Raw genomic sequence first — 26,453 nt, forward strand, 5'->3', positions numbered from 1 at the left:
TAACCTATTGACGCGAGAAGTGCACGAGAGCGTGGGTTGGGTTACCCCGCACCTTGCCTTTCACGGCCCGCTGCCTAACAACTCAGGCCTCCCGTCGGACTACTTAAATGGCCACCCTCCGTTCACCTCGACGTCGTTTGCGACACCCCCAGATGTAGAAGGGCGTGTCGTCACATGATCTCGAGAGTGCTGGTATAAGAAGAGGGTATTTCCCATCTTCTGGTGACCACTATTCTCCTCCCTTCCTTCTCGCAACATGGCGGCAGTGAGGCAAGCAGAAGATCTCTCCGTTGATCACCATTCCGTAGAGCTTGATACGCTTCGGTCCGACGGTGTGCAAGACCATGGACCAACGCTCGAGCAAGAGAATGAGGCTACGACAATACAGTATCCTCGCGGAGTTCGGCTACTTCTGATCACTATTGGTCTTATTCTCAGCATCTTCCTCGCCGCCCTTGATGCAACTATCATCTCAACAGCCATACCGAATATTACCACAGAGTTCGGGACCATTAGCGACATCGCCTGGTACAGCACTTCGTTCGTCGTCACCCATACAGCGTTCCAGTCGTGCTGGGGCAAAGCATACAAGTACTTCCCTCTGAAGACCATCTTCCTGCTGTCCATGCTGGTTTTTGTGGTTGGCAATGTCATATGTGCGCTGGCATCGAATAGTGAAGTGTTGATATTTGGTCGCATTATAGGAGGCTGCGGCGGTGGGGGACTTATGACTGGAGCATTCATCATTATTGCGCTCACAGCTGGTCCCAAATGGCGTGCTGCATACATGGGTGTACTTGGCGTAACGTTCGGTTGCGCGAGCGTTGTTGGACCACTCTTGGGAGGAGTCCTAACTGACGGTCCAGGCTGGCGGTTCTGCTTTTGGTGAGCTTCAGTTCCGTGCGTGTAGCGATCATACTGACAGTGTGTAGGATCAGTCTACCGATCGGGTTTGTGGCAGCTTCCACCATGTTCATCTGTTTCAAGTCGCCTATCAACCCCAAGGAAGCTTCACTGCGAGAGAAGATCCTTCAGCTCGACCTCAACGGCGGTGTACTCGTGGCAACCTCCCTCTCGTGTTTTATACTGGCCATGCACTGGCTCGGCAAGAACCCCTCGAACAGCGCTCGTGTCATAGGAAGCTTCTCTGGGTCCGCTTCACTCCTCGTTTGTTTCATCATCAATGAGTGGGTGATGGGCAAGAGAGCCATGATCCAGTCTAACCTCCTGAAGAACAAGATGGTGCTCGCAAACGCCTGCTACATCTTCTTCTTGGCAGGAGCTTACTTCCCACTGCTGTACACCCTACCTGTTCAATTCCAGTCGGTCAACAACACCTCGGCCTCGCAAAGCGGCGTTCGATTGATACCGCTCGTCCTGGGTATCTCAGCCGTCACGATGATCGCAAATGGTCTTCTCACGTTCTGGCGTCACTACAAGCCTTTCCTTCTGGTGGGTGCTATCTTTGCACTAGCCGGCAATACGAAGATATATACGTCTAATGCGCGCACACTCACGAGCGAATGGGTGGGCTATGAGATCCTCTCTGCTGTTGGAATCGGCATGGCACTCCAGATCCCGGTAATCGCCAATCAGGCCTTGGTATCAGCAGACGACATGGCGGCAGTCACAACGCTTACACTGTTTATAGAGAACTGTGGAGAGACGCTCTTTGTTGCATCTAGTGAGGGAGCTTTCACGAACGGGCTACTGTCAAGCCTCGCACGCAATCTGCCATCGATCGATTCAAGGACCGTACTGGATGCTGGCGCGACGCAAATTAGGAGTTTGTTCAAGGGAGGGGAACTCGAACAGGTATTGGAGAGCTACCTTGACGGATGCAAGACCAGCCACATCATTACAGTTGCCTGTGGCGCAATCGCTGGCTTGATCTCTCTTTCGAACGCAGGTCCTGCGGCAATAACTTGGGCGAAGCTGAAGTTGAAGAAAGCGCACGGGCGCTAGATGGCACACCACGTCGAGGTTCAACACCTCACAGATAGAGCAACAGAAGTTCATGCAGCTGTCTATGAGTATGTCCATGGTTAATCTTGTCTTTTCTCATACCTCACGTCGGCACGGATGTCGATAACGAGCCACATCCGGTCTGGATCCGACATGCCAGGCTGCAACTTGACACAAATGAAAATGACCCTGTTCATGTTACTGTAGCCATCTTCACATTCTATTCCGATGCTCTTGGACACCGTTGAACCACTCATCGCCATCGAAATGCCTATCACATCAATCGTCACCCTGGCCATGGCGCCCCTCCACCTCTTCGCCTACTCCACACTGCTTGGGGCCGAGTTGTATCAAAGCTTTGTCATGACCAAGCTCGCCTACAAAGCGTTACCAAACTCTTCTTTCACGACTTTGCAGAAGCGTGTCTTTCCGGTCTACTTTCAAGGTCAGACCTTGCTTCTTGGTCTGATCGCCTTCACGCTACCGCCGCAGGGACCGAAGTCTGTAATCAGCAGCAAGAGCAATTGGATCCCACTCACCGTAGCTGGAGGCACCGCAGCTCTGAACCTGTTTGTTTACGGACCGAGGTCGCAAAGGCTTATGATCGAGAGGGTTCACCAAGGTATGCACTGTAGCTGAATTTATGTATGTTTCAACAACTTACCGGGCATAGTTACCCGCGACTCAAAACACTCTACAGATCCGGGCGAGCTTAGTGTTGAGATGCAGAATCTCAACCGTTCCTTCTCCCGAGCGCATGCGATGAGCATACACTTGAACCTCATGACCATTATTGCGACTCTATGTTATGGCTGGCAGGTGTCGAAGTTGAATTTCGGGGTTGTAAGATAAGAGTACCTAGCGAGGTAGTCACGTTCAAAGTATACATCTGAAGCATATAGTCTCGCGCGATTCAAATGCGAATAGAATGAGAGCGTGATAATGATCAGAATCGCAGAGTGTAGTGTTGATGGAGAAGGCTGGGGGTAGCGCGAAGCTAGAGGTTCAGGCGTTCTGTGGTGAGCACGGCACGGCTGCATCAATTGCCTCCGTCTCCGGTGCCTGTCTTCCGCTCCGCATCTCAACTTCCACAACGCGACTTCCTCCTAGTTTCATTATCGGATGAGCGACGACGAGCAACCCGTTGCGACGAGAGCGGCCATCTCGCGGACATCACAAGCTTGCCAAAGATGCCGCTCTTTGAAAACCCGCTGCTTACCAAGCAGCCAAGCAGGGACATGTCAACGGTACGTTTAGAATGTCATCTGCGGAGGACGGCTTGTATATTGCGGTTCCATTGTGCTAGACTGATCGATTGCGCAGATGTTTCGCTGCTGGACGTGAATGTGCATGGGCGGAGGCTCCTCGCAGGGCTAGGAAGCTGCGAGCACCATCGTGAGCATAGCCCTCTGAATCGAAGAACTGCAGTTAAACAGCAACAGACGTATCTCACAAGTTGAGCAAAAGATCGATGGGCTTGTCGCGAGTCTTGTCAACCCCCCTGCGACAAAATCCACGGCAGGCACAACACCAGTATCTCTAGGTACCGAACTTCCAACAGCGTTAGGCGGAGATTTCGCACCCCAAACAAACCGAGGAAGAATACCAATAGCACCTGGAACCTGGCTTCCGTTCCCGTCGTCATTCGAGCAGCGCCCTGAGCAGCATCCTGAGCCTCCAGAAACACCTGCAGAGCGGGTCGAGGAGGGTGAAGATGCGGCTGACCGTCAATACATTGAGCAAATCCGCAGTATACACAGCTTTGGTGACCCTGGTGAGTATTCCCAGTATCCGGAGAGCCTTTTCAGACCTTCAAAACGACGTGAGGAGCCAATCAAAGACGACCTTATTGATGGCCTCTTAACTTCTGGCGAGGCGGATGCTCTGTTGCATGAGTACAGAAAAATGTCAGAATCTTTCCCATTTGTACCATTGGCGTCAGATATTTCAGCTCGGCAGCTCCATTGTGATGCGCCTATGCTGTTCCTTGCTATGATCACGGCTGCATCGTGGAGAGAGCATAAGCGCCAGATGTCTCTGGACGCCATCTACAGGCAAGAGCTTGCGAACCGTACAATCATACGCCCACGCAGGAATTTGAGCCTTGTGCAGAGTGTGCTCGTATACCTATCCTGGTGAGCTCATCTTCTGCGCCTAACCTTATGGGGCTGACACCACTCTCAGGTACCACTTCGTGTTCTCTCACAAAACTCAGTAAGTGCCGCTGTCGAACTGACTTGCCATGACTAACATTGCAGACAAATCTTTTTCCTTCACCATCTTGTTATTGGGCTTGCCCTCGACATTGGACTTCATTGTGACTTTCAGCCCATGTTCCTGGCTCATATGAAAAAGCCGCAACAGATCGACCCCAAGGAGAAGCGTGAGCGCCAACGAGCATTTCTTGGCTGCTATTATCTTGCCTCTATGTAAGTACGGGTGATGCATAGTGACTGTTTGTGCTGATTTTACCGTAGGGTCTCCGCGGCTCTGCAAAAGCCTAACTTACTCAAGCACAATTCCGACATGACTGAATGGGCACAAGAACTGAAGCATCACGGAGAGTTCACTACTGACGAGGTACTTGGACATCTTGTTTCATTGCGACAACTAGACGATCAAGTCCAGAACACCCTTTTCACTGGTACTGCGGCAAATGCTCGGCTTACCGACGCACACGTGGTCATACACATACGGTTTTTGGAAACACAACTTGATGCTTGGAAACGAGATAGTGAGGGTGTAGAGTGCCAGCGAGGTAAGCTTATGAACCACGTCAGGAGATTCTGTCTAACACCGCGCTAGTGCTGGTCCTCTCGCATGCGTACACCGACATGATGCTCCACTCAGTTGCATCTCGCCCATTGCCTGAGTCTGCGCAGCCATCGGCAACTGATGGCACGCATGTGAAAGCATTGCTCTCGACTTTAGAGGCAGCGAAGCGCTTCTTCGATACCCTGTTATCATTCTCAGCGTCTGACTACCATCTCATTTCCTTCTCAGAGTGGATGCGGTTGCCAGCAGCCATGATGACTGTTGCGAAGCTATGCATTCCCAATAAGGCACATGCTACTGTGGGCTGGGATGCCAAAGCAGCACAAGATCTAGTGCGTCTAGAGATTTGTCTTGAAGCTTTGTGCTATCGGTTCCAGAATCAAACGACGTATAACAAGGTCACACAGCCTCATCCTGACTTCTGGTGGGCCATGCGGTTCGTAACAGACTTGACGCGAACTTGGTACGTCCGGAAAATCAACCCTGAGACACAAATGGACGCCTCTACTCGTCCCACCCCGAGCAATAGTACTGCAAACAATCTCTTGTGTCCAAATTCTGGAGCATTGCCCACACCTCCGGACGGACACGCGCAGAACCAGTTCGCTGATCTTGCAGACATGGACTTTAGCAACATGGATATGGGTATCGGAACAAGTGAAGATGGAGGGAATGATCCTTTCGCGTTTATGAAGTCTGCAGATTTCGACATGGAGCAATTCTTCGACATGGGTATATGGGGCGATGATGCATACCACGGCATGGGTTTTGGAGGTGGTGGCATGCAGTTCTGATCTCTCCATTCCTCCATCCAGCTTGCCATCGGTCCGGTGGAGTTGTGACCACACGAATTTCTTTGAAAAGTGTTGTCATTACACAAAATCATATCTCGGGCTTAGATGTCGCGAATAAATTGTCGATCATCTCCCACCCCGCATGTTTCAACCCCACAAACTAGGAACATTCCGAGATGAAACGCAGAAAACACTTCCAACATGGAAGTGAGCCCGTTAGCGCCCGCCGGAGCCGTTACCAAGTTTTAGGAAGATGGTAATTCGATTGGTGGAAGCCAATGACGTGTGTCGAATGCTTATTGCGTCTTTGCTTATACGGGTGAATGTAGCCGCACCATAGAGGATTGCAGCATCCCTTCCGCCGCTTGACCACGTGTGATTTCACGACACAGCAAGGATCATCACCCTCAAAGGTTGTGTATAAATGCATCAATGACATGGTTACAGGCCAAACCCCAAGGCACCGCGAATCCGTTCATCAAACGAACTATCTACTCCGCCAACATGCGCTTCACACTTCTGAGCTTTCTTCCTGCTGCTCTTGCACTACCAGCGGCGCTTCAGTCTCACACCAATGAGCCTGTCTACTGGCTTCTGGCAGGTGACTCTACAACAGCGACGAACGGAGGCTGGGGTGACGCTTTCCTGGCCACCACTGTTGCGGAGGGTTCTTCAGGCAAGAACTACGGACACAGTGGCGCAACAACCAAGTCGTTCCGCGCCGGCGGCGACTGGGGCAAGGTGATTGATGAGGTTGGCACCCACAAGGATGACTATCGTGTCTACGTGACTATTCAGGTAAGTTTCACACCACAATTAAAGAGCACATTCAACTGACTCTTCCAGTTTGGTCACAATGACCAGAAGGCTACCAGCGGTGTGACGCTTGCTGACTACAAGACGAATCTCGCAAACTTCGCTTCTGAAGCCAGCTCAGCAGGTGCTACGCCCATCCTCGTCACTCCCTTGACTCGCCGCACATTCAGTGGCGGTAAAGTCGTTGAGAACCTTATCAATGAGACTGCTGCCACCATCGAGGTCGCTGAAGCGAACTCTTTGCACTGGATCAATCTGAACGAAGCATCCACCAAGTACGTCAACGCTATCGGATCGGCCGCAGCAGACAAGTACAACTTGGCTTCTGGTGACCGTACACACGTCAATGAGTGGGGTGGTGCTGTCTTTGCAAGGATCGTCAGTGATCTGTTGGTTGGAAAGTATCCTGAGGAGTTCGAGAGCGTAACCAAGAAGAACGAGACGTTAAGCGCATTGATTGCTGCAGGTACAGCTGCATGATCATTCCGTGTAAATAGATGGGTCTCCAATGACAACTTGTTTCGTAGCTCGAGATCTGCCTCCACCTCTTCTGCTTGTCCCTCTCTGCTCCACTTTGGCCTGCAGGTCACTTGTCATAATCAGAACCTGTATTCGTACTCTAGCAGTAGTAGCTAGCATAGGGAATCTGGCTTGGTGTATACGCCCCACGATAGGCTGGTGCCCCTTGGTGTCACCAATCTCCCATCGACGATGGGCTCGGTCTTGTAAGTCTGGCCGCATCCTGCCAGATGTTCGACGAATGTGTCGAACATGATATGGTGGAGGTTGCTCTCTGTCTTGAACTCATGTATCTTTCGTCCCATGCATGTGAGATATAGGCCGAAGGAAGGAAGTAGTCGAAGAGGCAGGTAATTGGATCCTTGAAAGCTGTGTCGACGTCGTACATTGGCCTCTCTTCGAGTTCACTGAAGAACGTCTGATGCATATGGACGAAGTGTTTATCATCTTTCATCTTGAACACGTCCTTCGCAATCCGTGTGCATGGGATGTCGATCGTTATGTGGTTGGTATCGTTTAGGCGGGTTAATGGTGAGATCTCGAGCTGCATATTATGCTGCTATTGGTATATTGCACGAAGCCCGTCGAACGCGGCAGAGTGTAGTTGAAGGAGCTCATGTTCTATCTCATCGTAGGTCTGACGGCAAGCAAGTACGAGCCAGCGGTAGAACCACAGGTTTCGTCCGTTTGGTAGGAGTATCGTCTGCGCAGAATAGGTTCCCGGCGATTTGTCCTTTAGGCTAAGTATGACCATGCCGATGACGATGACATCGAACGGGACACGACGTTTACGGGGGAGGTATTATCAAGGGACTTAGAATGTAGCGGTAAATGCAGAGTCAAATATCTGCTGGCAGTCCGAGGATAGAAGCACGGCTGGTTTCGTTCTCGGCCTTGTCGTGTGGTCGGGGCAAACGTGGTTTTTGGCAGTGGTGTCGATGAGTGTGGGCAGGGGCTAGTGTCAGCTTCACAAAAGTACTGCATGTTGGGGCTTGATAGCGATCCCACCCTATCATAGTGATAAGTGCCATGATGCTCTCGATTGAGGGGATCATAACCCTCCCAAATCATCTGTTCATTGTGGTCCACATCGCGGTGCCGCATGCGGAGAGCATAGGCGTTGATGTCCTCGAAGATGCATAGGTGTGCGTGATGTGGTGCTATCGCATACAGATGTGCCTCAGCTTCTAAAAATCATGGACTCCACAAATGCAAAAGAGCGACATTGGTATTGAAGGAAAGGGTTGTAGCTGCTGAAGGTGGGGCCATCCTTGCCTCGCCAATCTGGGTGCACGTCGCTTCTTCTCCTTCCAACTTGATGTTTCAACGCAATGATTCGCGTCCCATGGCCCGCAAGTTATCTCTTCCGTCATTCTATCGCTATAATGTGTCGGTTGAGACCATTCCTCACATGCCGTCCTGAGGCTGAGCTGCGCAACTCCCCGACACAACCATGACTGTACCAAAGCAGGTGACTTTCGCTTCATCAGAATAAAGGGATAGCATGTGTCCATCACCGAGTTCTCGACCCAAAGGTGGCGACAGTAGTCTGAACCGTAATGTTGGGCTCGTGGCAACAGATCACTTCGACTATTGAGCTTCTGGCAAGGTGAAGTTGCACCTTCCCTTCATCCAGGCCCGCCTGGTGAACAGAAGGGACGGTGGAGACTGCAAATGTTGTCGCGAAAAGCAAATCCGTGGGCTATTGGAAGGGTTGTGATGGCCAAGCCAGTCGCCCTCAGGAACGAGACTTCGAACTTGAGGTGATCCCTCTCCGGACTCAAAGCAGCATGGGACGTTGCTTCCACTCAGCCTAGCCCCGGTACATGCTTTCGCCTCCAGGAACCGGCAAACTTATTTCTCAAGGGCTGCAGGTCCGCGGTCCCTGGGCCTTCCAAGATTGGCTCAAGAGTTTGGATCACAAGGTTTGTTGGACGTTTGTCGTTTTGCAGGTATGTGAGCCCATGCCCGGAAACTGCCAAATGGGTAAAAAGCGCCAATCATACCACTACTACGACGACTAGCTCATATGTTCGCAATCTAAATGCTGGGGTAAACTGAGCCTCGGAGTGAAGCCATCTCGCTATATAGTGCTCCGCGCTCAAAGCAGACAAGCGTGGCCTTGGCCTATAATTTCACTGAGTACAAATGTAAAGTCGTTCGTATACATTTGAAAGATATCGAAGCTGCTCAGTCTCTCAGACTTCGACGCCAATCAGGAATTTCAAGATGCGTTACGACATTGCCGTTACTGCTCTCCTCGCCTCCGGCGCGACCGCCGCAGCTGTCAAGAAGGGATTCGTGACCACAAAGGGTACGACCTTCAAGCTTGATGGCAAAGACTTCTACTTCGCTGGATCCAATGCCTATTACTTTCCATTCAACGACGTAAGCAGCTTCAAGTTTGACACCAGCAACAACTTACTGACATTCACCAGCTCGCTTCTGATGTCGAGAAAGGCCTCGCAGCAGGCAAGAAGGCTGGTTTAAATGTATTTCGTACCTGGGGCTTCAACGAACGCAATCGTACCACACTCGCTGGTGGCCTGCCCCAGTACGGCGGTGAAGGCGCCGGTCCCTCAACCAACGTTCTCCAGTGGTGGAACAATGGTACCGCCGAGATCAGCCTGGCACCCTTCGATAAGGTTGTCACCGCAGCCGAGAAGACCGGCATGAAGCTCATTGTAGCCCTAACTAACAACTGGGCTGACTACGGCGGCATGGACGTCTACACCACCAACCTGGGCGGAAAGTATCACGATGATTTCTACCGGGATCCCAAGATTAAGGCCGCGTTCAAGAAGTACGTCAAAGCGATTGTCCAGCGCTACAAGAACTCCAACGCAATCATGGCCTGGGAGTTAGCCAACGAGCCGCGCTGCGGAGCTGATGGTGTCCGCAACCTCCCTCGATCAGAGAACTGCACGCCCGACACTATCACTGCATGGATCGATGAGCTGAGCACGTACGTCAAGAGCCTGGACAAGGACCACCTAGTGACCTGGGGCGGCGAGGGCGGCTTCAACATCCAGAGTGACGACTGGGCGTACAACGGCGCTGACGGAGGTGATTTCGATAAGGAGCTCAGCTTGAGGAACATCGACTTCGGCGTCTTCCACAGCTACCCCGACTGGTGGAGCAAAACCGTCCCGTGGACCGTTCAGTGGATCAAAGCCCACGCCGCGTCTGGGCGCAAGGCGAAGAAGCCGGTTGTTCACGAAGAGTACGGGTGGCTTACAGATGACAAGAGGCAAGAGTACCTCGGCAAGAGCGACAACCAGACGAGAACTGAGGTTCTGGGTCTGTGGCAACAGACGAGTCTGAAGGAGAAGATGAGCGATATGTACTGGCAGTTCGGGTACAGCAACTACTCGTATGGGCGAAACCATGACGATGGATTTACCATTTTCTTAGATGATGCGGAGGCGAAGCAGTTGGTGTATGAGCACGCGAAGAAAGTCAATGCGCTGAACAAGTAATATGTCTCATTGATGGGTTGCTGAGCTTCTCTTTAGACTTTTCTTGACACAATATATCAATATGCAACACGCAGATCAGGCTAAGAGTTTCCTCTTCTTCACCATCCGACCATTATCATCCCGCTACCAGGTCCTGTCCTCACTCGTCAGTACCGAGTCTTGTCTGTTGGCGTCTCACCTATCAGCCTTGTCCTTCATATCTTCATCATCGTCGGCACTGACCTCGCTCTGTATCCGACAATAGCCCTGCCATAAACGTCGCCTCTTCAGGAAACGTTCGAATATTCTCTTTGGGTGATTGAATCCACGCTCGTTCCTTTTCCAGCGAGTTGAGCAACGTCTCCTCATTATCCTCAAAGCCCTCATGCTACTCGAGCACATCTCTTATGCCCCAAGGACCCTGTACCACGTCCAGCGAGATCAAACTCTCACGTGCCTCCAGCCCTTCGACATACACGACCATGAGCGTATTTTTAACCTTCCGGAGTCAAGTGTGTTCTGGAGTGCATGATAGTATGAAGTGGTCGCACTCGGTCCAGACGATGCGTGTGAATCGGCACATATTGGTGATTACGAGCCAGCTCGTGATGATGGTGACAGTGAGGATTGCCTGATACCCTCTGACACTCTGCGGGATGTGATGCGATTTGTCGGATATGAAACGACAGTGACAATGGTTGCTTGAATAAAGCAGGAGGGCGAACAGGGTGAAAGTAATGACCGAGACGCACAGTGCATGAAAGACAATTCGCGCACCGCACAAAAGGACAAAGCAGGCATTCTGTCCAGAAATCAACCGTGCTCGACATTGTGCAATACAATCAAATTGGAGGAGCGTGGAACGAAGGGATTGGGCGCGAAGTAGTTCTGCTCTTGTCAGAGATACGCCTTCCTTCTCGTTGGCAATCAACGGCTGGCCGAACGTTCCCTGCTCACGCACCCAATCCACGGAACCACACTACGGCGCCTCTCCACCCTTCTCCACCTCCCCCTCCCCCTCCGCCCACACCTTCTTCACCCCAAACCACACCACCTCCGCACTACTCCACCTCCCTTCAGCAATCCACCCCTCGACCTCCTCCCCAATTCCCTCAACACCACCCTCCCTACCCTCAAACTTAGCCAGCACCAAGTACTTCGGCCGATCCGGCACACTAACCACATTCGTCTCCCTCACCACACCATTCACAAACTCGAAGCGCCTGAGCCTAACAAACCCCTTTACGCTGGAGAGGCCTGCAGCGAGGTGTTTAGCGAACCAGAGGAGGAAGTCGGATTCCTTTCCTGCGACGGGGGAGAGCGTGATTGACGCGAGCGAGAGGTTTGATTCCGGGTCGCTTGGGGAGGGGTGTGGTGGGGAGGGCGTGGGGAGTTCGGAGTAGAAGCGTATATCGAAGGATGCGTGGGCATAGACCCGATCAATCAAACCCTGACTGAGAACTTGGTTTGCGGCGGTCTGGAAGTCGGGACTTGCTGTGTAGGAAAGGTCGGGGAATTCGTAGGTGATGAGGTGCGGTGGAGGAGGTATTAGGGTTGAGTGTGGTGTAGCGGATCCCTGAGGGGACACCGGGGAGGGTGAGGACTTCGAGGGCGTGCTCCTGGTGGGTGTCGGAACAGAGTGTTGGGGAGGTTTGGGGTTGGAGACGTACGTTCTCGTACCAGTCGTCCCATTGCTCGACACTGAGTTTGGATGGCTCTACGATCTTGGATGAGACCCATAACACTCCTGCGCCTGATGCCATGTTTGGTGTTTGGTGTATCTTGTCTGCCTACTGCGTCACGTGAATATGCCCTTAGGATTTGGTGAGTGGGAATGCAATTGATGCTCAACGTTGAAGATGGACGATACGCTAGTTGTCTTCGTACCTTAGCCGCGTAATGCGACGAGCCGTGTGGAGTCGATGGCAAAGGACCGACATGGGACCGATCGGAGACGGGTACGAATGTGGGATGCTGGAGTACTTCACAGCGGTGTATGGAGATCTGTGGAGAAGCCGCCAAGTCATGAGATAGCAGATGCCTGACGCGTTCAATTCCAGAACATCAAATGGAATGGTGGGCCGTGGTTGTTGGAAGTCTCGTGCTTCGATTACAATTACTCGCACCTCTTTATGTACCATCTCCTTGGATGCTATCTCTCCTACCGCTGCCTCCAAGATGCAATGCGGTGCAAATTGTTGTTCTGCCCAGCATAAACCCCCAACTCTTATTTGAGTATCGAATACTCTGAATCGGCCAAAATTCTCCAAGCGCGCACACAGTGCGCAGCATCTCTACGCCAAGTCGTCTCCAGAAGAATGAAACGCTAAAGACAGAAACTGCTGACAAAGGAAACCGACATGCAGGACATGCAGAGGCCAACCGTAGATGCAAGGCGAACAAGGCAGAAAGGTTTGTACAATCTAAAACCGTGGAACTTTTGGTGGTGTACGACACTCCCGGATATAAGGAATGCAGGGCGTAGGCGTGGTGGGTGTGTAGTAATCGATGCTTTCGATCATGTGCTGTCGGCATCAGGTGTCGGTGTTTCGCTCTCATCTTCTAGCACTGCTGGTGGAGCCTGGACCAGGCTCTTCCTTTTGGCTTTCTTGTCTTCCTTCTCCTGTGACGAGGATCCTGACGAAGACCCGTTTGTTTCCGGTGCGTTGGCTGCCAGTGTTGGTGCAGTAGGTTTGACGATGGCAGACTTCTTCGCTGGAGCAATGCTGGCCATGCTTGTGGACATGTTGATTGTATCCTTATCTTTGGCGCTGTCGGAGTCCTTTGCAAAGTCCTTCCACTTTCGCCATCCGTCAAAGTCAATCAAGGCTTGCATGCAGCCCCACTCCTTAACTTTGCGCTCGAGCCAGACGAAGTTGACGGGCTAAACGATACATTAGTGTGAATCTGAGATGGCTGAAATGGACTGTTCTTACCTTTGTCAGGAAATCGTTACAGCCAGCTGCCAAAGCCTCGTGCCTGTCGCTCTGCAACGAACTAGCTGTAAGCGCCACGATAATGACGGGGCTCTTGAAGAGGCTCCTATCGCCCAGCTTGTCGTCATCTACCAGCTCAGCATCTGAGCCGTTCTGTTGTCCTAGCCTTGTGTTGGGCGCCTCGCTGCTGCCGCTGCTGAACACACCGATGCTGTTGACACGCTCTAGTCTTCTGATCTCCTTGGTCGCCTCCAGACCGTTCATGACGGGCAGCTGGATATCCATGAGTACCAAATGGAAACCACCGGCCTTCCACTTTGTCACAGCTTCCTTTCCGTTCATGGCCCGCTGCCATCGAACCTTCAATCTTTGCATGAAAGCACCCAAGACACGCAAGTTGATGATGTTGTCTTCGACAATCAGCACATTGATTGGAGGCACTGAGCCATCTAGCAGCCCTGCAGGCAGACTCGGTAGCTCTGCTGGTGCTGGCTTCCTCCTCCTCTTCTTATCTGGGCGGGGTGACGCAGGGCGGAGAGTGGGAGGGGTGTCGTGTTGTATGCGTACAGGAGGGTCGGTGGGGGCAGGAGGAGTCGGTATAGGTTGATTCGAGGGCTGTGAGTGCTTGTCGGTCGAAGCAGAGGAGTCGTGGCGGGGCCGGTTGGGGGGACGGACGCTGGTAGCAGAGGAGGGAATGCCACCGGCCAATGTAGTGGGCGAGGCAGTGTTATGCCGCGGGTACTTGGGCCGGCTGCCGTGATGAACGCGCCGTGTTGTAGCGCCGCTGGGGGAGGGCAGGGCCGGCAGCTGTCCGCCGTTGGTGAGGATGGCTATCGAGTGGACAGGGTGAGGTGCACCGTGTGCAATCGCCGCAGGCGAAGGCTGGGCGGCGGGCATGGGCGGGAAGTACTCGGTCTGGGTATGTTGAGCATCGTCGTGATGGGCGTAGTAGAGGGGCACTCGCGGTGAAGGCTTTGGGGTGCGACGTACGGGGACGTCGATGATGAGGGCCTCGTTGACGTTCTGGCCGCCGGGGTAGTAGGCGTCGAGCGTCCTGCACATGTCCTCCTCAGGCCCCAGGGTGCGCTCCTGGCCCTGGCCGGCATCGCGCGGGGCGATGCGCAGCGTGACGTCTGGCGAGTCAAAGCTGCGGCCGAGCGAGTTGGCGTACTTGCGCAGGATCATGTCGCGCACGTCGTCGACCAGGTCGTCCTCGCCAATCTGCACGAGCGTGGCCGAGGCATTGGGCCGCTTGACCCAGATCTTGCGGTGCAGCATGGCGGCGGTGATGGTGGGCTGGGCTGCAGTGCCAAAGTAGTCGGACGCAGTCGGCGGGCCGGCCTGCACGGGGTGTGAGGGAGCGTCAGGGGCCAGCAGCGTCTTGATTACGCGGGCATCGGTGTTGGCGACGAGGGACTGGCGGCGCACAGGACGGGGCGGGTGTGAGGGCGGGTGCGGTGCGTTCGCTGAGGTCGCGGACGTGAGGCCTGCTGGAACGGCGGAGCTGCTAGCCTCAGCTGCAGACGAGCTCGCACGAGACGGCGCCGGGCCCTCGGCGGGCTGCGCAACTGCAAAAGGCGGGTGGAGGGGCGTGGGCTCCTCGAGCGTCACCTGCGGGCAGGCCGTGGGCAGCTGCGGCTCTTTCTCGAGCGCGTCGGCTGATGTGCTGGTGGAGGCCCGGGTGTACGTGGGCGATCTGCTGCTGGAGCTGGTGGTCGCCGTGTTCTGCGAGTGCTGCGAGTTGGAGTGCTCGGCGCGCATGTCGGGCTTCTGCAGCACCTCCGACTTGACCAGTCGGGGCTCTACTCCCTCACGCCCTGGATACTGCTCGTCGTTGCCGCGCACCTCTGTCGCCGTGTGCTCCGCGAGCTTGCTCAGTGAATTGCTCTTCCGCAACGTGCTCGGCGCCCGGGGCAGTCCTGCATCGCTGCCGGCGCTGCTCACGTTGGAGCGGGTAGTGGTGCTGGTCGCGCTGCTACGGCGTAGAAATCGTGGCAGGAATCGCCGCGACGACTTGATACTGCTCATACCGGCGAGCAGCCGGTGGCCGTGAGCATGCAGTCGAGGGAAGTGGTTCTCAAAAGCCGTTGTAAATTAAAGAGGTGCCTGTTATTAGGCCAACACCAGCCGCGGAGCTCGAGCGTGGAACTGTCGTTGCTGCCGTATTAATTCGTTCAATCGCACGATCGAGCAGTGATCGCGATGGGATCAGCGTGGGTGCAGCGCAACACGGTACATATAGGAATTAGCGGAGGAGCTGGTGATAAAGGAGTGTATTCAGGTCAGGTCGATGGCAGCACAGAAAAGGAGCGCGTTGTTGTTCTTGTCTCTACGCGCACCCGTCCATGGCCTTGCCCATGTCCATGTCTTCCAAGCTTGGGCGCTGCAGCCATTGGGTCGCTCTAATGAGTCTGCCCACCCTGTTCACTCGCCTTCGATTCACCACCTGCAGCCCAGTTGCAGCGCTCCACGGCCTTGACTACCACGTCTTGCCACTGCCACTGCAGACGCACGCGTAAGCTCTGCCACAGTGCAGCCCAAGACAGCTTGCAGCAAACTGGTTCCACCGCGCCGTGGGGGGGAGGTGTCACTGTCTGGTTCGCACGAGGACTGCTCCAAATCCTAGGCTAACCCTGCCACAACACCACCGAACAGCTCATGCTTCTTCCACGTTCTCTGGGCTCGTGTCAATCTTACCGCCTGTGCACGCTGCTCCAACTGAACTGTTTGGCTGTTGTTAGTCCCCCTTTCTTTCCGCACCCAACGCCAGAGTGGAGCTTGAGCCTTGAAGTTGCCACTGGGTCCTGCACGTTCACTACGAAAGCCTGATCTGATATCGATCCAAACCGGGATAGCCTACGCCGTGCAGCTGGGCGACCACCAAGCGAGCTGTATGCAGGTTGCCGAATTTGGCTGAGTCTGACATCTTGAGCTTCTTTGGACAACAGTCAAGCTCGTGCTGCACGAGACGTCTTCCGTATCTTTCACGTTATCGTCGACTGCAAGCACGTTATCAGCAATGGCTTTGTCTATGGGTTTCTTGGATCACCATCACTTCCGCAGCCCTAAAACTGCATTCGAGGTATGGGCCGAGCCATACCGCTGAAGACTTATCTGAGCTGGCAAGTAGCTTTGTAGTCAACCATGCTCTTGGTAGACCAGGCCTATCAATCTCCATATGCGGTGTCTACACATTCACCGAACTTGACAGAGCTCTCCACCAATTGCTCAGATCCAGGCCAGTCAGCCAATAGCTATATCTGAACTCCACAACCTGGCTTCCCCAGATTTTTCTTTCAAGGATGCAGCTGGAGTCTGATACAATGTCTCAAACGGCAGTTTCCGATGCACGATATCAGAGACAACTGCTCGCTTTCGCGTCCGGCATCTTTCAACCCGAGAAGAGACAGTCGGCGATAGATAGATAACGGCCAAGAATCTACTAAATTCCATGCCCTTGGACATGTTTCGCAGTACACTTTCCCGGCCAGACATCCTTTTACCACCACGAACAGACGCAGTCCGCACTGAGCTGTACACACGTCACTGTAGAGCGTTTGCAACGACCTCCTTGACACTCAGAAGCTCGACTTACTGCATGCATGGTCAACTTGCAAGACAGCGCCTACGTACAGCATGCTCTGGGCGTGCTTATCTGGTCACTTTTATTACTGACGTCGCCCACCCACCTTCCTCTCAATGCGTTGCCTTCACAACTTTGGGAACTTTGTGTGAACAAGTCACTCCTCTAGGTATCACTATCGTTTTTTTGATCCAACGTCCCAATACATCAGCGCATCTTTTATCTCTTCCATCAAGTCAATATTCACATCATATCACCTTGCCCAAAGGCGCTTCCTAATAGTACCCTCAACATCCACATCTCACCAAAACCTTGTTTGCCTCACGAACAGCACCAACCCACACACGCACACCGTGCCCACACCATCTATGCCCCTTTCACCACGCGCACCACTCTCCTCACCAACATCGAAAGCTGCACCCTCCATCCACCTCTCCCTATGCACCACCCCACCAGCACTCCCACCCGCCATGCAGCTCACCTTGCTCACCTGCCCAGTCTGCAGCTTCCCAGAAACCCACTTCCTCCCAGTCTTGACCGGGAAAGCAGCAAAGATCTTAGAAGGTACGGCAAGAGCAGCACCAGCGCCGGCGTGTAAACGCTGTTTGAATGCGTTCCGGCAGTTCGAGCCGTTGGAGAGGAGGAGTGGGGATGTGTTGACTAGTTTTCCGCCGTTGCTGGAGAGAGACAGTGTTTTGAGAGACGCAGCGGATCCTCCCAGCGGAGAGATCGATCGGAGTAGCTTCGACAAGGCGCCGAGGAGTACTGTAGCGCTGTTCAGTAGGTCTCGAGCTCCAATACAAGCAGACACACAAAGCATCGTCACCATCGAGACCGACGCCGCTTGTCTACAACCACACAACACAACCTTCTCCACTGAGCAAGAAGTGAAACGGCGCGCAACCATAAGCTGAACGTCTTGATACGCAGTTGAGATCTAAGAATAGCATTCGTCCATTCGTCAGCTATGATACAAGTGACGACACGCCACGCTAAGATATATGCATATATTCAAAACCCCAAGTATCCCCACAAAAACGCCGTTGAACCTTCGTTCGAGCGTAACACATCAACATCAACCATGAACATCTCGTGATCGTGGAGTCGGCTCGAAGACGCTCGGACCTGCATATTCAACAATCCGTTTCCTTCTCTTTCTTTTGCGTCTTTCTCATCGACGACTTTCCTCCCCATCCCTTTCCCTGCAGTCGTTTAGAAATCCCTGAAATACTCGTCCCACTTATCGCTCAACTCCTTCGTATATGGATCGCGATTCCCGCTCTCATCTTCATACTCGTCGAAATTTCTCGTATCCGCTGGCCCTCTCAGGTGCGGCACAATGGGCCCCTGAACTTCGCGCTTGTACATCTTTTCCCAGTCGATGTCCTTGAACCACTCGTGTTGCCGCACGCGGGAGGCGCCGCCGGCGATGTTGCCGAGCCGTTTGCTGACGTCGACGGTGCAGAGCCCGGAGATGAGATCGCGGGCGGGCGCGGACATGGCCGAGGGGAAGCGGACTTTGCCTTCTACGATTCTGGAAGAGAGTCAGTTTGAAGACTTTGTGAGCTAATGGCTGTAAGTGGGCATACTGTTCGTAGATTTTCATAGGGTTTTGGTCCCAGAAGGGCGGTTGGCCGACGAGGAATTCATAGACGAGGATGCCAAACGCCCACCAGTCTACTGCTGTGCCGTGGCCTAGAATTGTCAATGTTGCCCATCCATGCATTCCTGTAGAGCATACCTGTATTTCTGATGACTTCTGGCGCAAGGTACTCGGGTGTGCCGCATAATGTGTATGTTTCCCCTTGCTCACGTCAGTATCAAGCTCCTATCAAGTCGAGTGGTGTCAAACGCACTATTCTCTATCTTCTTTGCGAAACCGAAATCCACCAGCTTAAGGTGCCCTTCGGCGTCAATGAGTATGTTCTCAGGTTTCAGATCGCGGTACGCAACGCCTTCGCGCTCGTGCAGGAACTCTAATATCAGCACGATCTCGGCGGCGTAGAATTGTGAAGTGGGTTCGTTGAAGCGTCGTGCTCGTCGGAGGTAGCTAAAGACCTCGCCGCCAGGGCAGTAGTCGAGCTGTAGATGTTATTGACTGGTCACTGGCTGGTTCGAGGCGAGACATACGACCATGTATAATGAATCCATCGACTGGAAGCTGGCTACCATTGTGGTTATGAACGGATGTCCTGCGACTTTGGCGAGGACATTGCGCTCGTTTCGTACGTGCTCGACTTGCTTGAGACGAATCACTGAAGTCAGGTCAGCAGTTGCATCCACCATACACTTCACCTATACACACCGTCAACCTTGCGCAGGATCTTCAGGGCAAAGACCTTGTCCTGGTCGCCTTTCTGTGCGTCTTTCAATCGCACCAGCCATACGCGCGCAAATGTGCCTGACTGTTGTCAGCGGGTGTCACCCTCCATGCTTCGCTACAATGCGCACCGGTGCCGAGTGTCTTGATCAGCTCAAAGTCCTCCTGGCGCAGCACTTTACTCGAGTGGCCGACTGCTTTCTGCTCCGGGTCCTGGTCGATCTCGTCGGGGCTCAGCGTGTGTCGTTGGGCCTCCCACTGCACGAGCGTGCGCTTCTCCTCTTCGCGCGGCTTCTCCATGGCCGAGTCGTTGCGGTCGTGCAGTGGAACGGAGGGCTGGCGCGCACTCTCTTTCTTTTCCCGGTGGTGCTCAATCGGGTGGAGCAGCCTGTTGACGGTGGTCGCCATGGTTGCTGCTTCGGGCGCCGGTCACTTCGGTCGCTTGGTAGGGGAGGAGCGGGAGTCGCGAGGTCCGAGGGCTGCTTCCGGTCCTACTCAGAGCATCGCAGGCCTCGCAGGCCTTGCAGTGGGCGTGATTAGACGGGAAAGTAGTTTGTGTACGGGCGCGGGCGGCAGCAGGGCCTGAGAGGAAGCAGCTTTCACCCACGACCAGGGATTGTCTGGATATAACGCCTCAGCATGGCGGGGGTTACCTGAGGCGCATTCTTCTAAGATGACGCAGGCGTGGGGAACCCGCCGTTGCTCCTGCAACAAAGCCGACGCGCCAGAACGTGCCCCATCCACGGCAGTGCCGACCAGCGTCTGTCGCCGTGACTATTAGGGTGCACGCTGCAGTGCGCGAATGCATTGCACACACGTGCCTGTGCAGTCAATACTTATATGGAGCGTCGTTTCAGTCTGTGTGGTGGAACAGCTCACTGAGTGATCGTCGCCAGCATCCCCTCGAGCATCAGCTGGCTCTGCGTTTGGCAGTCGGGATGACAAGGCTGCGTCGAGAAGCCGAAGTCCGAATGGCGCTTAATCAAGGGTGTTGGCAGGGCTGACAGGCGTCGAGCCAGCAAATGCATCGATCCGGCTTGCTGGAAACCAACTATTGCTGCCAATCAGGTGCTGCGTGGCCGAGGCAGCGTCACCAACTGCACCAAAGGTACTCGATGTGCAAAGGCCCCATTGTTTGATTGTTGACCGCGTTCTGCCGACATTCTAGATTCAGCTCGGTACCGGTGCGTGATATGTTTTTATTTGCAGTGCGACACAGCTGGTGAACTGCCGCGATTCATATGCCCTCTTGAGATACAGCGTTCCCTCGACCTCCCCCAGCCTCAGCCTCCTGTTTGAGGTCTAGTACCAACGAAACACACGCCCCAACTTGACAGTAAACTTCCCGCTCCTAACGCCAGATATGTTGCATGCAAGTGTTGTGTTTCTACACCAAATATTCGTACATGAAGACGACGAGATATGTTGTTGGTTCAGCCACTGGCGCGGGTGTTCATGATCAGGGCAACAATGAGTCTGCAGACGTTAGTGTCAGCAACTGGGCCCAGCCTTGTCGTTGCAGCCAAACATACCCGTAAAGACCCAGGACTTCAGCGAAAATGAGAATGAGGACCATGCCGACGAAGATCCTCGACTGGCGCATGAACGAGCGTACGCCCTAGATCAATTTTAGCCGTTGCCCTCTGCATTTCACACTTTTGCACGTACAGCGTCTCCAACAATGCCAATCGCATAGCCTGCAGCCAGACCAGACAGGCCTACAGAGAGACCAGCACCCATGTGCATGAATCCAGCGAACAGCGAGTACTGCTTCTCAGGCGGGGGCTTGATGTCGCTGGCGATGAGGACGGAGATGACGAGGGCGTAGACGGCCAAGATACCAGACATGACAATGGGGATGAGGGACTGGTATGCGGTCAACCTAAGCTCCTGCGTTCGAGTTCAAAGCTCGCACCTTCATGATCAGGTCGGGCCTGTATGTTCCAATGCCGGCAATACCGACACCAGCTTTGGCTGTGCCATAGGCAGCTCCCATGCCTGTTTCCCATTAGCTCCAACGCGTCTTCTCTGCCGTGTGCAGGGTCTCTCGTACATCCAAAGGCCATCTGTTCGAGGTTGGTTCTTTAGTTCTCAACCTGTAGCGGACGGTAGGGACTCACTGCGAAGAAGATGCCGCTCTGCAGACTGTTAGCTTATGAAGTCATCGACGCCGCTGGAGGCACTCACCATGCCGAAGAACGGCGCGAAGCTGGGCGCGAGGTTTTCTATCTGGCCCGACATCTTGTGTGTGCGTGTCTCAGCTACGAGGTGATGCAGAGGAGCGTGGCGCGAGGCGGGTGTTGAGGGGCGGCGTTGGTGAGCGATGAGGTGCGGACGACTCTCTTGGATGTTCGATGGCCGTGCACCCAGCGCGGGAGCGATTCGAGCCAAGAACCAGTGACCACCTGCACTCCAGCGGAACGTCTCGACTGGCTTCGCTCCACGCTGCGAACAGCACCCCGACCCCCATATTACTCACTCAGGCGCTCATTCATAGCACTCGCTCGCATACGCACTGCTCCTGCATAGTGGTCAACCGAACGGCCTCCGCGGACCCCTCGCTGGGGAGACACAGCACGAATCCTCCCGCATCCACCAGCACCAGCACCAGCACCAGCCGCCTCACCGCCAGCGCCCCGCGCCGTGGTCCTGCCCGCGCAAGGCATCGCCTGAACACACACCAGCGTCCGTTGCGAGCTGCCGCTGCGAACACCAGCTCCCCGCGTATCCGCCCGCATCGCGTGTTGCTCCGCACTTTGGCACCCGCAAGCGACCCTCACCCAAAAAGTCTTCCTTGGCAAGCCGGGCGAGTGCGAATGTGCCACGCAACATAGCGAACACTGCGGACTGAAGAGCGTACATGGCCAACTACGGGAACCAGCAGGGGGGAGGCCCGCCGCAGTATGGCCAGCCCACGGGAGGTGCTAGAGACGCCGCGTTTGCGAACATCTTCGGTGCGAGTCCTGCCATGGCCGGCCGCTCGCAGACCATGACCTCGCAGTCGCACATGAGGATGCCGGATAGGGCGGCGACTATGTCTTCCCAGACGTCCGACATGATGCAGCGTATGCCGCCCATGCGGCAGCCCGTCAATGGCTATGATCGACGCCCTCCAGCGCCCTACGATCAGCGCGCCCAGTCCAGCTACGACGCGCAACGCCCACAGAGCCATGATCAGCCGCCGCAGAACTACCAACGCCCAATGCAGCCGTCAAACGGTTACCCTCCAGACCCGCGCTTCTCCCAGGGAATTCCTCAGCAGCGCCAGCCGCAGCCGCAGTATATGCCTCAGCCCCTACGGCCAGAGCGTCAGCCATACGGACAGCCTCAGCGTTTCGACTCGCGGCCCTCGCCTCCTGGCCAGCTTCCCTTCAACAAGCCGATGCCTCCGCGCTTCCCGAGTGCTGGTGGGCCAGCGCTGAACAATGACCCCTATCGGTCACAGTCTCTCGCAACGGGCCCTCGACCACAATTCAATGCTCCTGGCCAGGGCTACCAGTCACCAGCAAACACCTTCCGCCAGCAACCATATATGAATCACATGGCCAGAACTACTGCTCAGGGTCGTGTAGTTCCCGAACGTCCGGATGAGCGAACAATGTCCATGACTTCGTACCGAGGCGAGAGCGAATTTGGACCGCAGCAGACTATGATGAGCGGAAGGGTCATTCCTGGGCGTAGACGGGAATCAGGCGGACAAGAAGTGGCGCCCGGCGACCAGAGGTCTCCTGCAGTTTCCCCACCTACAAACACGGGTCCGGGGACAAAGACCCGGAACGCAAGCCAGGGCAGCATACCGCAGATGCGCACCATGTCTATGGCTTCCACGATCGCACCGTCGATAGCACCGTCCCAAGCTGAGCGTACAGAGACCATGTCTTCTTCGGTCACCCGTCCCAGCTCGACGCAGACCACGAACAGCAACAGGGCTTCTGGCCAGTCCCATGTTGGGCCTATGGCTCCCCAGCCACAAGGAGAGAGGCAACGACGAGCTCCTCTCGTCTACCCCGCGCTGTTGTCACGTGTAGCAACTACGTTCAAAGACAGAGTGCAGATATCAGAGAAAGAGAAGGACGGTCTTGTCTACCAGAGCGCGTTTACCGGAGCCGATGCTGTCGACCTTATCGCGTTCATCATTAAGACTACGGATCGGAACCTAGCACTCCTCCTTGGAAGGTCTTTGGATGCGCAGAAATTCTTCCACGATGTGACGTACGCACACAGGTTGCGCGATTCGACGAACGAGATCTACCAGTTCCGCGAGACCATGATGGAGGAACAAGCCGAAGTCAATGGTGTCTTCACGCTTCTCACTGAATGCTATTCTCCAACCTGCACACGGGACCGACTCTGCTACTCGATCGCCTGTCCTCGCCGTCTCGAGCAACAGGCTCGCCTCAACTTGCGGATCCAACCTGGTCTTAAGCGCGAAGAGTCTCACGCTAGTCTGCACGAAGACACGAATGACGAGGAGCAGAAGCTCTGGATCAACACGGTGCCCAAGGATGTCGCTGATAGCGTTTCGGACAAGGAAAAGAAGCGGCAGGAAGTCATATCCGAGTTGATGTACACCGAAAGAGATTTCGTCAAGGATCTGGAGTATCTCCGCGACTTCTGGATGAAGCCACTCAGAAACCCCGCAACCTCACCTATTCCAGAACATCGCCGCGAGAAGTTTGTACGCACTGTGTTCAGTAACTGCCAGGAAGTCTACATGGTCAACTCCCGCCTGGCAGAATCTTTGACCAGACGTCAACAGAAAGAGCCTGTTGTCCGCAATGTTGGAGACATCTTCCTGGAGTACGTTCCTCACTTCATTCCGTTCATCAAGTATGGTGCGAACCAGCTGTTCGGCAAGTACGAATTCGAGCACGAGAAACGCACCAATGCCGCCTTTGCGAAGTTTGTGGACGAGGTCGAACGTATGAAGGAATCGAGGAAGCTCGAGCTGAACGGATACCTTACGAAACCGACAACAAGGTTGGCTAGGTATCCATTGTTGTTGGAAGGTATTCTCAAGGCTACCGCAGATGACAATCCCGATAAGGAGGATCTACCCAAGGTTGTCAAGATGATCAAAGACACCCTGTCCAAGGTCAACATCGAGTCCGGAAAGGCCGAGAACCATTTCAATTTGATGCAGCTCAACAAAGACCTCAAGTTCCGTCCAGGAGAGTATGTTGATTTGAAGCTGACCGATGAGAACCGTCAATTGGTATTCAAGGGCACACTTAAGAAGACACCGACCGAGACAACTGGCGACATCACATGTTATCTCTTCGATCATGCTGTTCTGCTTGTCCGCACTAAGACAGTGAACAAGCGAGACGAACAAAAAGTGTACAAGAAGCCCATACCTCTTGAGCTTCTAATCATTACCCAGATGGACGAGATCATTCCTCGACTTGGCATAGCGAAGAGGCCTTCAGGAACGACCTTGATGGGCGCTGGTGCAAAGGCGATTCAAGCCGCTGCACCAAGGGCTGATGCAAACAAGCAGCAAGGCTATCCGATAACTTTTAAGCATCTTGGGAAGGGTGGTTATGAGATGACACTCTACGCCAGTACGCCAATCTCGCAACAGAAATGGATGGAGCACATCGAATCCCAGCAACGAACGTTGAGAGAGCGTAGCAACATCTTCACAAAGTCTGTCATCAACGAGGGCTTTTTCTCTGCGGCCATCAGAGTTACTTGCGCTGTGCCTCTTGGTAAGTCGCGCTTAGTATCTAGTGTATTTCAACTAACCCATCTGCAGATGGTGGTCGCAAGCTGGCTCTGGGTACAGATGCTGGTGTCTACGTTGTGGATCGCAAACCGAAGGATGCTTCAATGCGGCCCAAGCGAGTCCTGGATACCAAGGGTGTCACGCAGATTGACGTCCTCGAGCAGCACCAGATCCTGCTCATACTGGCCGACAAGACCTTGTACTCGTACTCTACGGAAGCACTGGATCCTGACGAAGCCCAAGCCGCCGCAAAGCGTCCCAAGAAGATTTGCCACGCCAATTTCTTCAAGTCTGGTGTCTGCATGGGCCAACAACTCGTGGCGTCAGTTAAAACCTCGGCGCTGTCAACGACCATCAAGGTGTTCGAGCCGAAGGAGAACATGACCAACAAGGCTAGGAAGTCTGGTTTTGCCAAAATGCTCGCACAAGGACAAGACCAACTCAAGCCGTTCAAGGAGTTCTACATTCCTACTGAATCGTCGTCGATACACTTTCTGCGTTCGAAGCTTTGTGTTGGTTGCGCTCGTGGATTTGAGGTCGTCAGCCTCGAGACTCTGGAGACGCAATCATTGCTGGATCAGGCTGACACATCCCTCGACTTCGTTGTTCGCAAGGAGAACATCAGACCAATTCACATCGAACGTATGGGCGGCGAATTCCTGCTCTGTTACTCAGACTACTCCTTCTTCGTCAACCGCAACGGATGGCGAGCAAGACCAGACTGGAAGATCACGTGGGAGGGCAATCCGCAATCGTTCGCTATCTTCAACCCATACATACTTGCTTTCGAGCCTAGCTTCATCGAGATACGGCACATGGAGAGTGGTGGCCTGGTTCACATCGTTACGGCGAAGAACATCAGGTGGCTGCACTCGTCCACACGAGAGGTTCGTAGAGGCGCTTTTCTTAGTGAAGATGTCATACTAACGGATACACAGATCCTGTATGCATACGAGGATGAATTGGGCAACGATGTCATCGCCAGTCTGGACTTCTGGCAAGCGGCTAATGGGCCTGGCCACAAGCAGTCTATCGAGAGCAACCGGTACGACAAGAGCTAGAAGTCGCCGTCACCGCAGCAGGCACAATCGCTTGGCCAGGCGCTATATCTGTTTCGCATCATGAGTCGCACTCGGTGTGGTTATCGTCCCGCGTCCAAATCAGGATCCACATCCGCTTCGATACACTATCGTCGACCGTCAAGTACTCTTCCTGGTGGACAGTACTGGAACGCGGACGTTGTTCGGCGCTTTGCTCAGGCCAGCCATGGAAGACGAGATGCGTCTGATGCACGCGATGCGACAAGATCAGCGCCCGTGGGCTGAAGGTGGGGCGCCGCAACGATTTATTGGCACGATGGAAGCTCACGTTTTCAATCTATCTACTTCTTTCGCTTTTGTATAGTACGCATAGATGAGCGTGGGCTGGTGTAAATCAGGGAGATTATAGGCCCGAGTCAGGGGCACGATTGAGGCATGTTCGACGAGATACCATGTCAGATTAGCGGTCATGATAATGGAACCCTTATTGATTGTTGTTGAAATCATGTCATCGATGGA

General features: G+C 54.1%; 10 protein-coding genes across 10 annotated transcripts; 6 read left to right on the forward strand and 4 right to left on the reverse strand.

The window, feature by feature from the left end:
* Window positions 1-256: 256 nt before the first annotated feature.
* On the forward strand, window positions 257-1,965 carry BU25DRAFT_428475 (MFS gliotoxin efflux transporter glia; the record flags this gene model as incomplete). Its single annotated transcript, XM_033708509.1, has 3 exons — window positions 257-332; window positions 366-885; window positions 933-1,965. 3 exons carry the CDS (start codon window positions 257-259, stop codon window positions 1,963-1,965), a joined length of 1,629 nt encoding a protein of 542 aa, XP_033565759.1.
* Window positions 1,966-2,262: 297 nt separating this feature from the next.
* BU25DRAFT_332863 (uncharacterized protein) lies at window positions 2,263-2,817 on the forward strand (the record flags this gene model as incomplete). The annotated part of the gene is made up of 2 exons (XM_033702459.1): window positions 2,263-2,587; window positions 2,639-2,817. The coding sequence occupies 2 exons, from the start codon at window positions 2,263-2,265 to the stop codon at window positions 2,815-2,817; spliced, it is 504 nt and encodes a 167-aa protein (XP_033565760.1).
* Window positions 2,818-3,059: 242 nt separating this feature from the next.
* Window positions 3,060-5,766, forward strand: BU25DRAFT_359979 (uncharacterized protein). The gene is made up of 7 exons (XM_033703659.1): window positions 3,060-3,212; window positions 3,289-3,360; window positions 3,408-4,100; window positions 4,150-4,179; window positions 4,224-4,394; window positions 4,443-4,723; window positions 4,771-5,766. Exons 1-7 carry the CDS (start codon window positions 3,088-3,090, stop codon window positions 5,532-5,534), a joined length of 2,136 nt encoding a protein of 711 aa, XP_033565761.1. The 5' UTR covers window positions 3,060-3,087; the 3' UTR covers window positions 5,535-5,766.
* Window positions 5,767-6,038: 272 nt separating this feature from the next.
* On the forward strand, window positions 6,039-6,830 carry BU25DRAFT_384979 (carbohydrate esterase family 12 protein; the record flags this gene model as incomplete). Its single annotated transcript, XM_033704349.1, has 2 exons — window positions 6,039-6,332; window positions 6,381-6,830. 2 exons carry the CDS (start codon window positions 6,039-6,041, stop codon window positions 6,828-6,830), a joined length of 744 nt encoding a protein of 247 aa, XP_033565762.1.
* Window positions 6,831-9,098: 2,268 nt separating this feature from the next.
* Window positions 9,099-10,348, forward strand: BU25DRAFT_455012 (glycoside hydrolase family 5 protein; the record flags this gene model as incomplete). Its single annotated transcript, XM_033709917.1, has 2 exons — window positions 9,099-9,257; window positions 9,308-10,348. The coding sequence occupies 2 exons, from the start codon at window positions 9,099-9,101 to the stop codon at window positions 10,346-10,348; spliced, it is 1,200 nt and encodes a 399-aa protein (XP_033565763.1).
* Window positions 10,349-13,082: 2,734 nt separating this feature from the next.
* BU25DRAFT_319267 (CheY-like protein) lies at window positions 13,083-14,547 on the reverse strand (the record flags this gene model as incomplete). Its single annotated transcript, XM_033702232.1, has 2 exons — window positions 13,083-13,211; window positions 13,264-14,547. Coding segments are annotated over 2 exons (1,413 nt in total), but the record flags the coding sequence as incomplete, so codon positions are not given.
* Window positions 14,548-17,147: 2,600 nt separating this feature from the next.
* On the reverse strand, window positions 17,148-17,753 carry BU25DRAFT_418356 (uncharacterized protein; the record flags this gene model as incomplete). The annotated part of the gene is made up of 2 exons (XM_033707870.1): window positions 17,148-17,611; window positions 17,660-17,753. The coding sequence occupies 2 exons, from the start codon at window positions 17,751-17,753 to the stop codon at window positions 17,148-17,150; spliced, it is 558 nt and encodes a 185-aa protein (XP_033565765.1).
* Window positions 17,754-18,058: 305 nt separating this feature from the next.
* Window positions 18,059-19,574, reverse strand: BU25DRAFT_428481 (serine/threonine-protein kinase YPK2/YKR2; the record flags this gene model as incomplete). Its single annotated transcript, XM_033708510.1, has 7 exons — window positions 18,059-18,380; window positions 18,436-18,541; window positions 18,588-18,650; window positions 18,703-18,928; window positions 18,977-19,101; window positions 19,152-19,247; window positions 19,298-19,574. 7 exons carry the CDS (start codon window positions 19,572-19,574, stop codon window positions 18,059-18,061), a joined length of 1,215 nt encoding a protein of 404 aa, XP_033565766.1.
* Window positions 19,575-20,236: 662 nt separating this feature from the next.
* Window positions 20,237-21,407, reverse strand: BU25DRAFT_384987 (vacuolar ATP synthase-like protein 16 kDa proteolipid subunit; the record flags this gene model as incomplete). The annotated part of the gene is made up of 6 exons (XM_033704350.1): window positions 20,237-20,642; window positions 20,699-20,784; window positions 20,835-21,032; window positions 21,082-21,164; window positions 21,274-21,304; window positions 21,354-21,407. The coding sequence occupies 6 exons, from the start codon at window positions 21,405-21,407 to the stop codon at window positions 20,600-20,602; spliced, it is 495 nt and encodes a 164-aa protein (XP_033565767.1). The 3' UTR covers window positions 20,237-20,599.
* Window positions 21,408-21,616: 209 nt separating this feature from the next.
* BU25DRAFT_407228 (CNH-domain-containing protein) lies at window positions 21,617-26,438 on the forward strand. The gene is made up of 3 exons (XM_033705481.1): window positions 21,617-24,877; window positions 24,925-25,781; window positions 25,833-26,438. Exons 1-3 carry the CDS (start codon window positions 22,027-22,029, stop codon window positions 25,953-25,955), a joined length of 3,831 nt encoding a protein of 1,276 aa, XP_033565768.1. The 5' UTR covers window positions 21,617-22,026; the 3' UTR covers window positions 25,956-26,438.
* Window positions 26,439-26,453: the final 15 nt, after the last annotated feature.

Source organism: Macroventuria anomochaeta (assembly GCF_010093625.1).
Source record: "Macroventuria anomochaeta strain CBS 525.71 unplaced genomic scaffold BU25scaffold_4, whole genome shotgun sequence".
Classification (NCBI taxonomy): Eukaryota; Fungi; Ascomycota; class Dothideomycetes; order Pleosporales; family Didymellaceae; genus Macroventuria; species Macroventuria anomochaeta.

Bases quoted from the DNA above. Each gene is read 5' to 3' on its own strand.
- BU25DRAFT_359979 (XM_033703659.1), top strand. From the start codon at position 3,088: ATGAGCGACGACGAGCAACCCGTTGCGACGAGAGCGGCCATCTCGCGG. The intron at 3,361-3,407 runs GTGAGCATAGCC...AAACAGCAACAG, and splicing joins AGGAAGCTGCGAGCACCATC to ACGTATCTCACAAGTTGAGC. The intron at 4,395-4,442 runs GTAAGTACGGGT...ATTTTACCGTAG, and splicing joins TGCTATTATCTTGCCTCTAT to GGTCTCCGCGGCTCTGCAAA.
- BU25DRAFT_407228 (XM_033705481.1), top strand. From the start codon at position 22,027: ATGGCCAACTACGGGAACCAGCAGGGGGGAGGCCCGCCGCAGTATGGC. The intron at 24,878-24,924 runs GTAAGTCGCGCT...ACCCATCTGCAG, and splicing joins TACTTGCGCTGTGCCTCTTG to ATGGTGGTCGCAAGCTGGCT. The intron at 25,782-25,832 runs GTTCGTAGAGGC...ACGGATACACAG, and splicing joins TGCACTCGTCCACACGAGAG to ATCCTGTATGCATACGAGGA.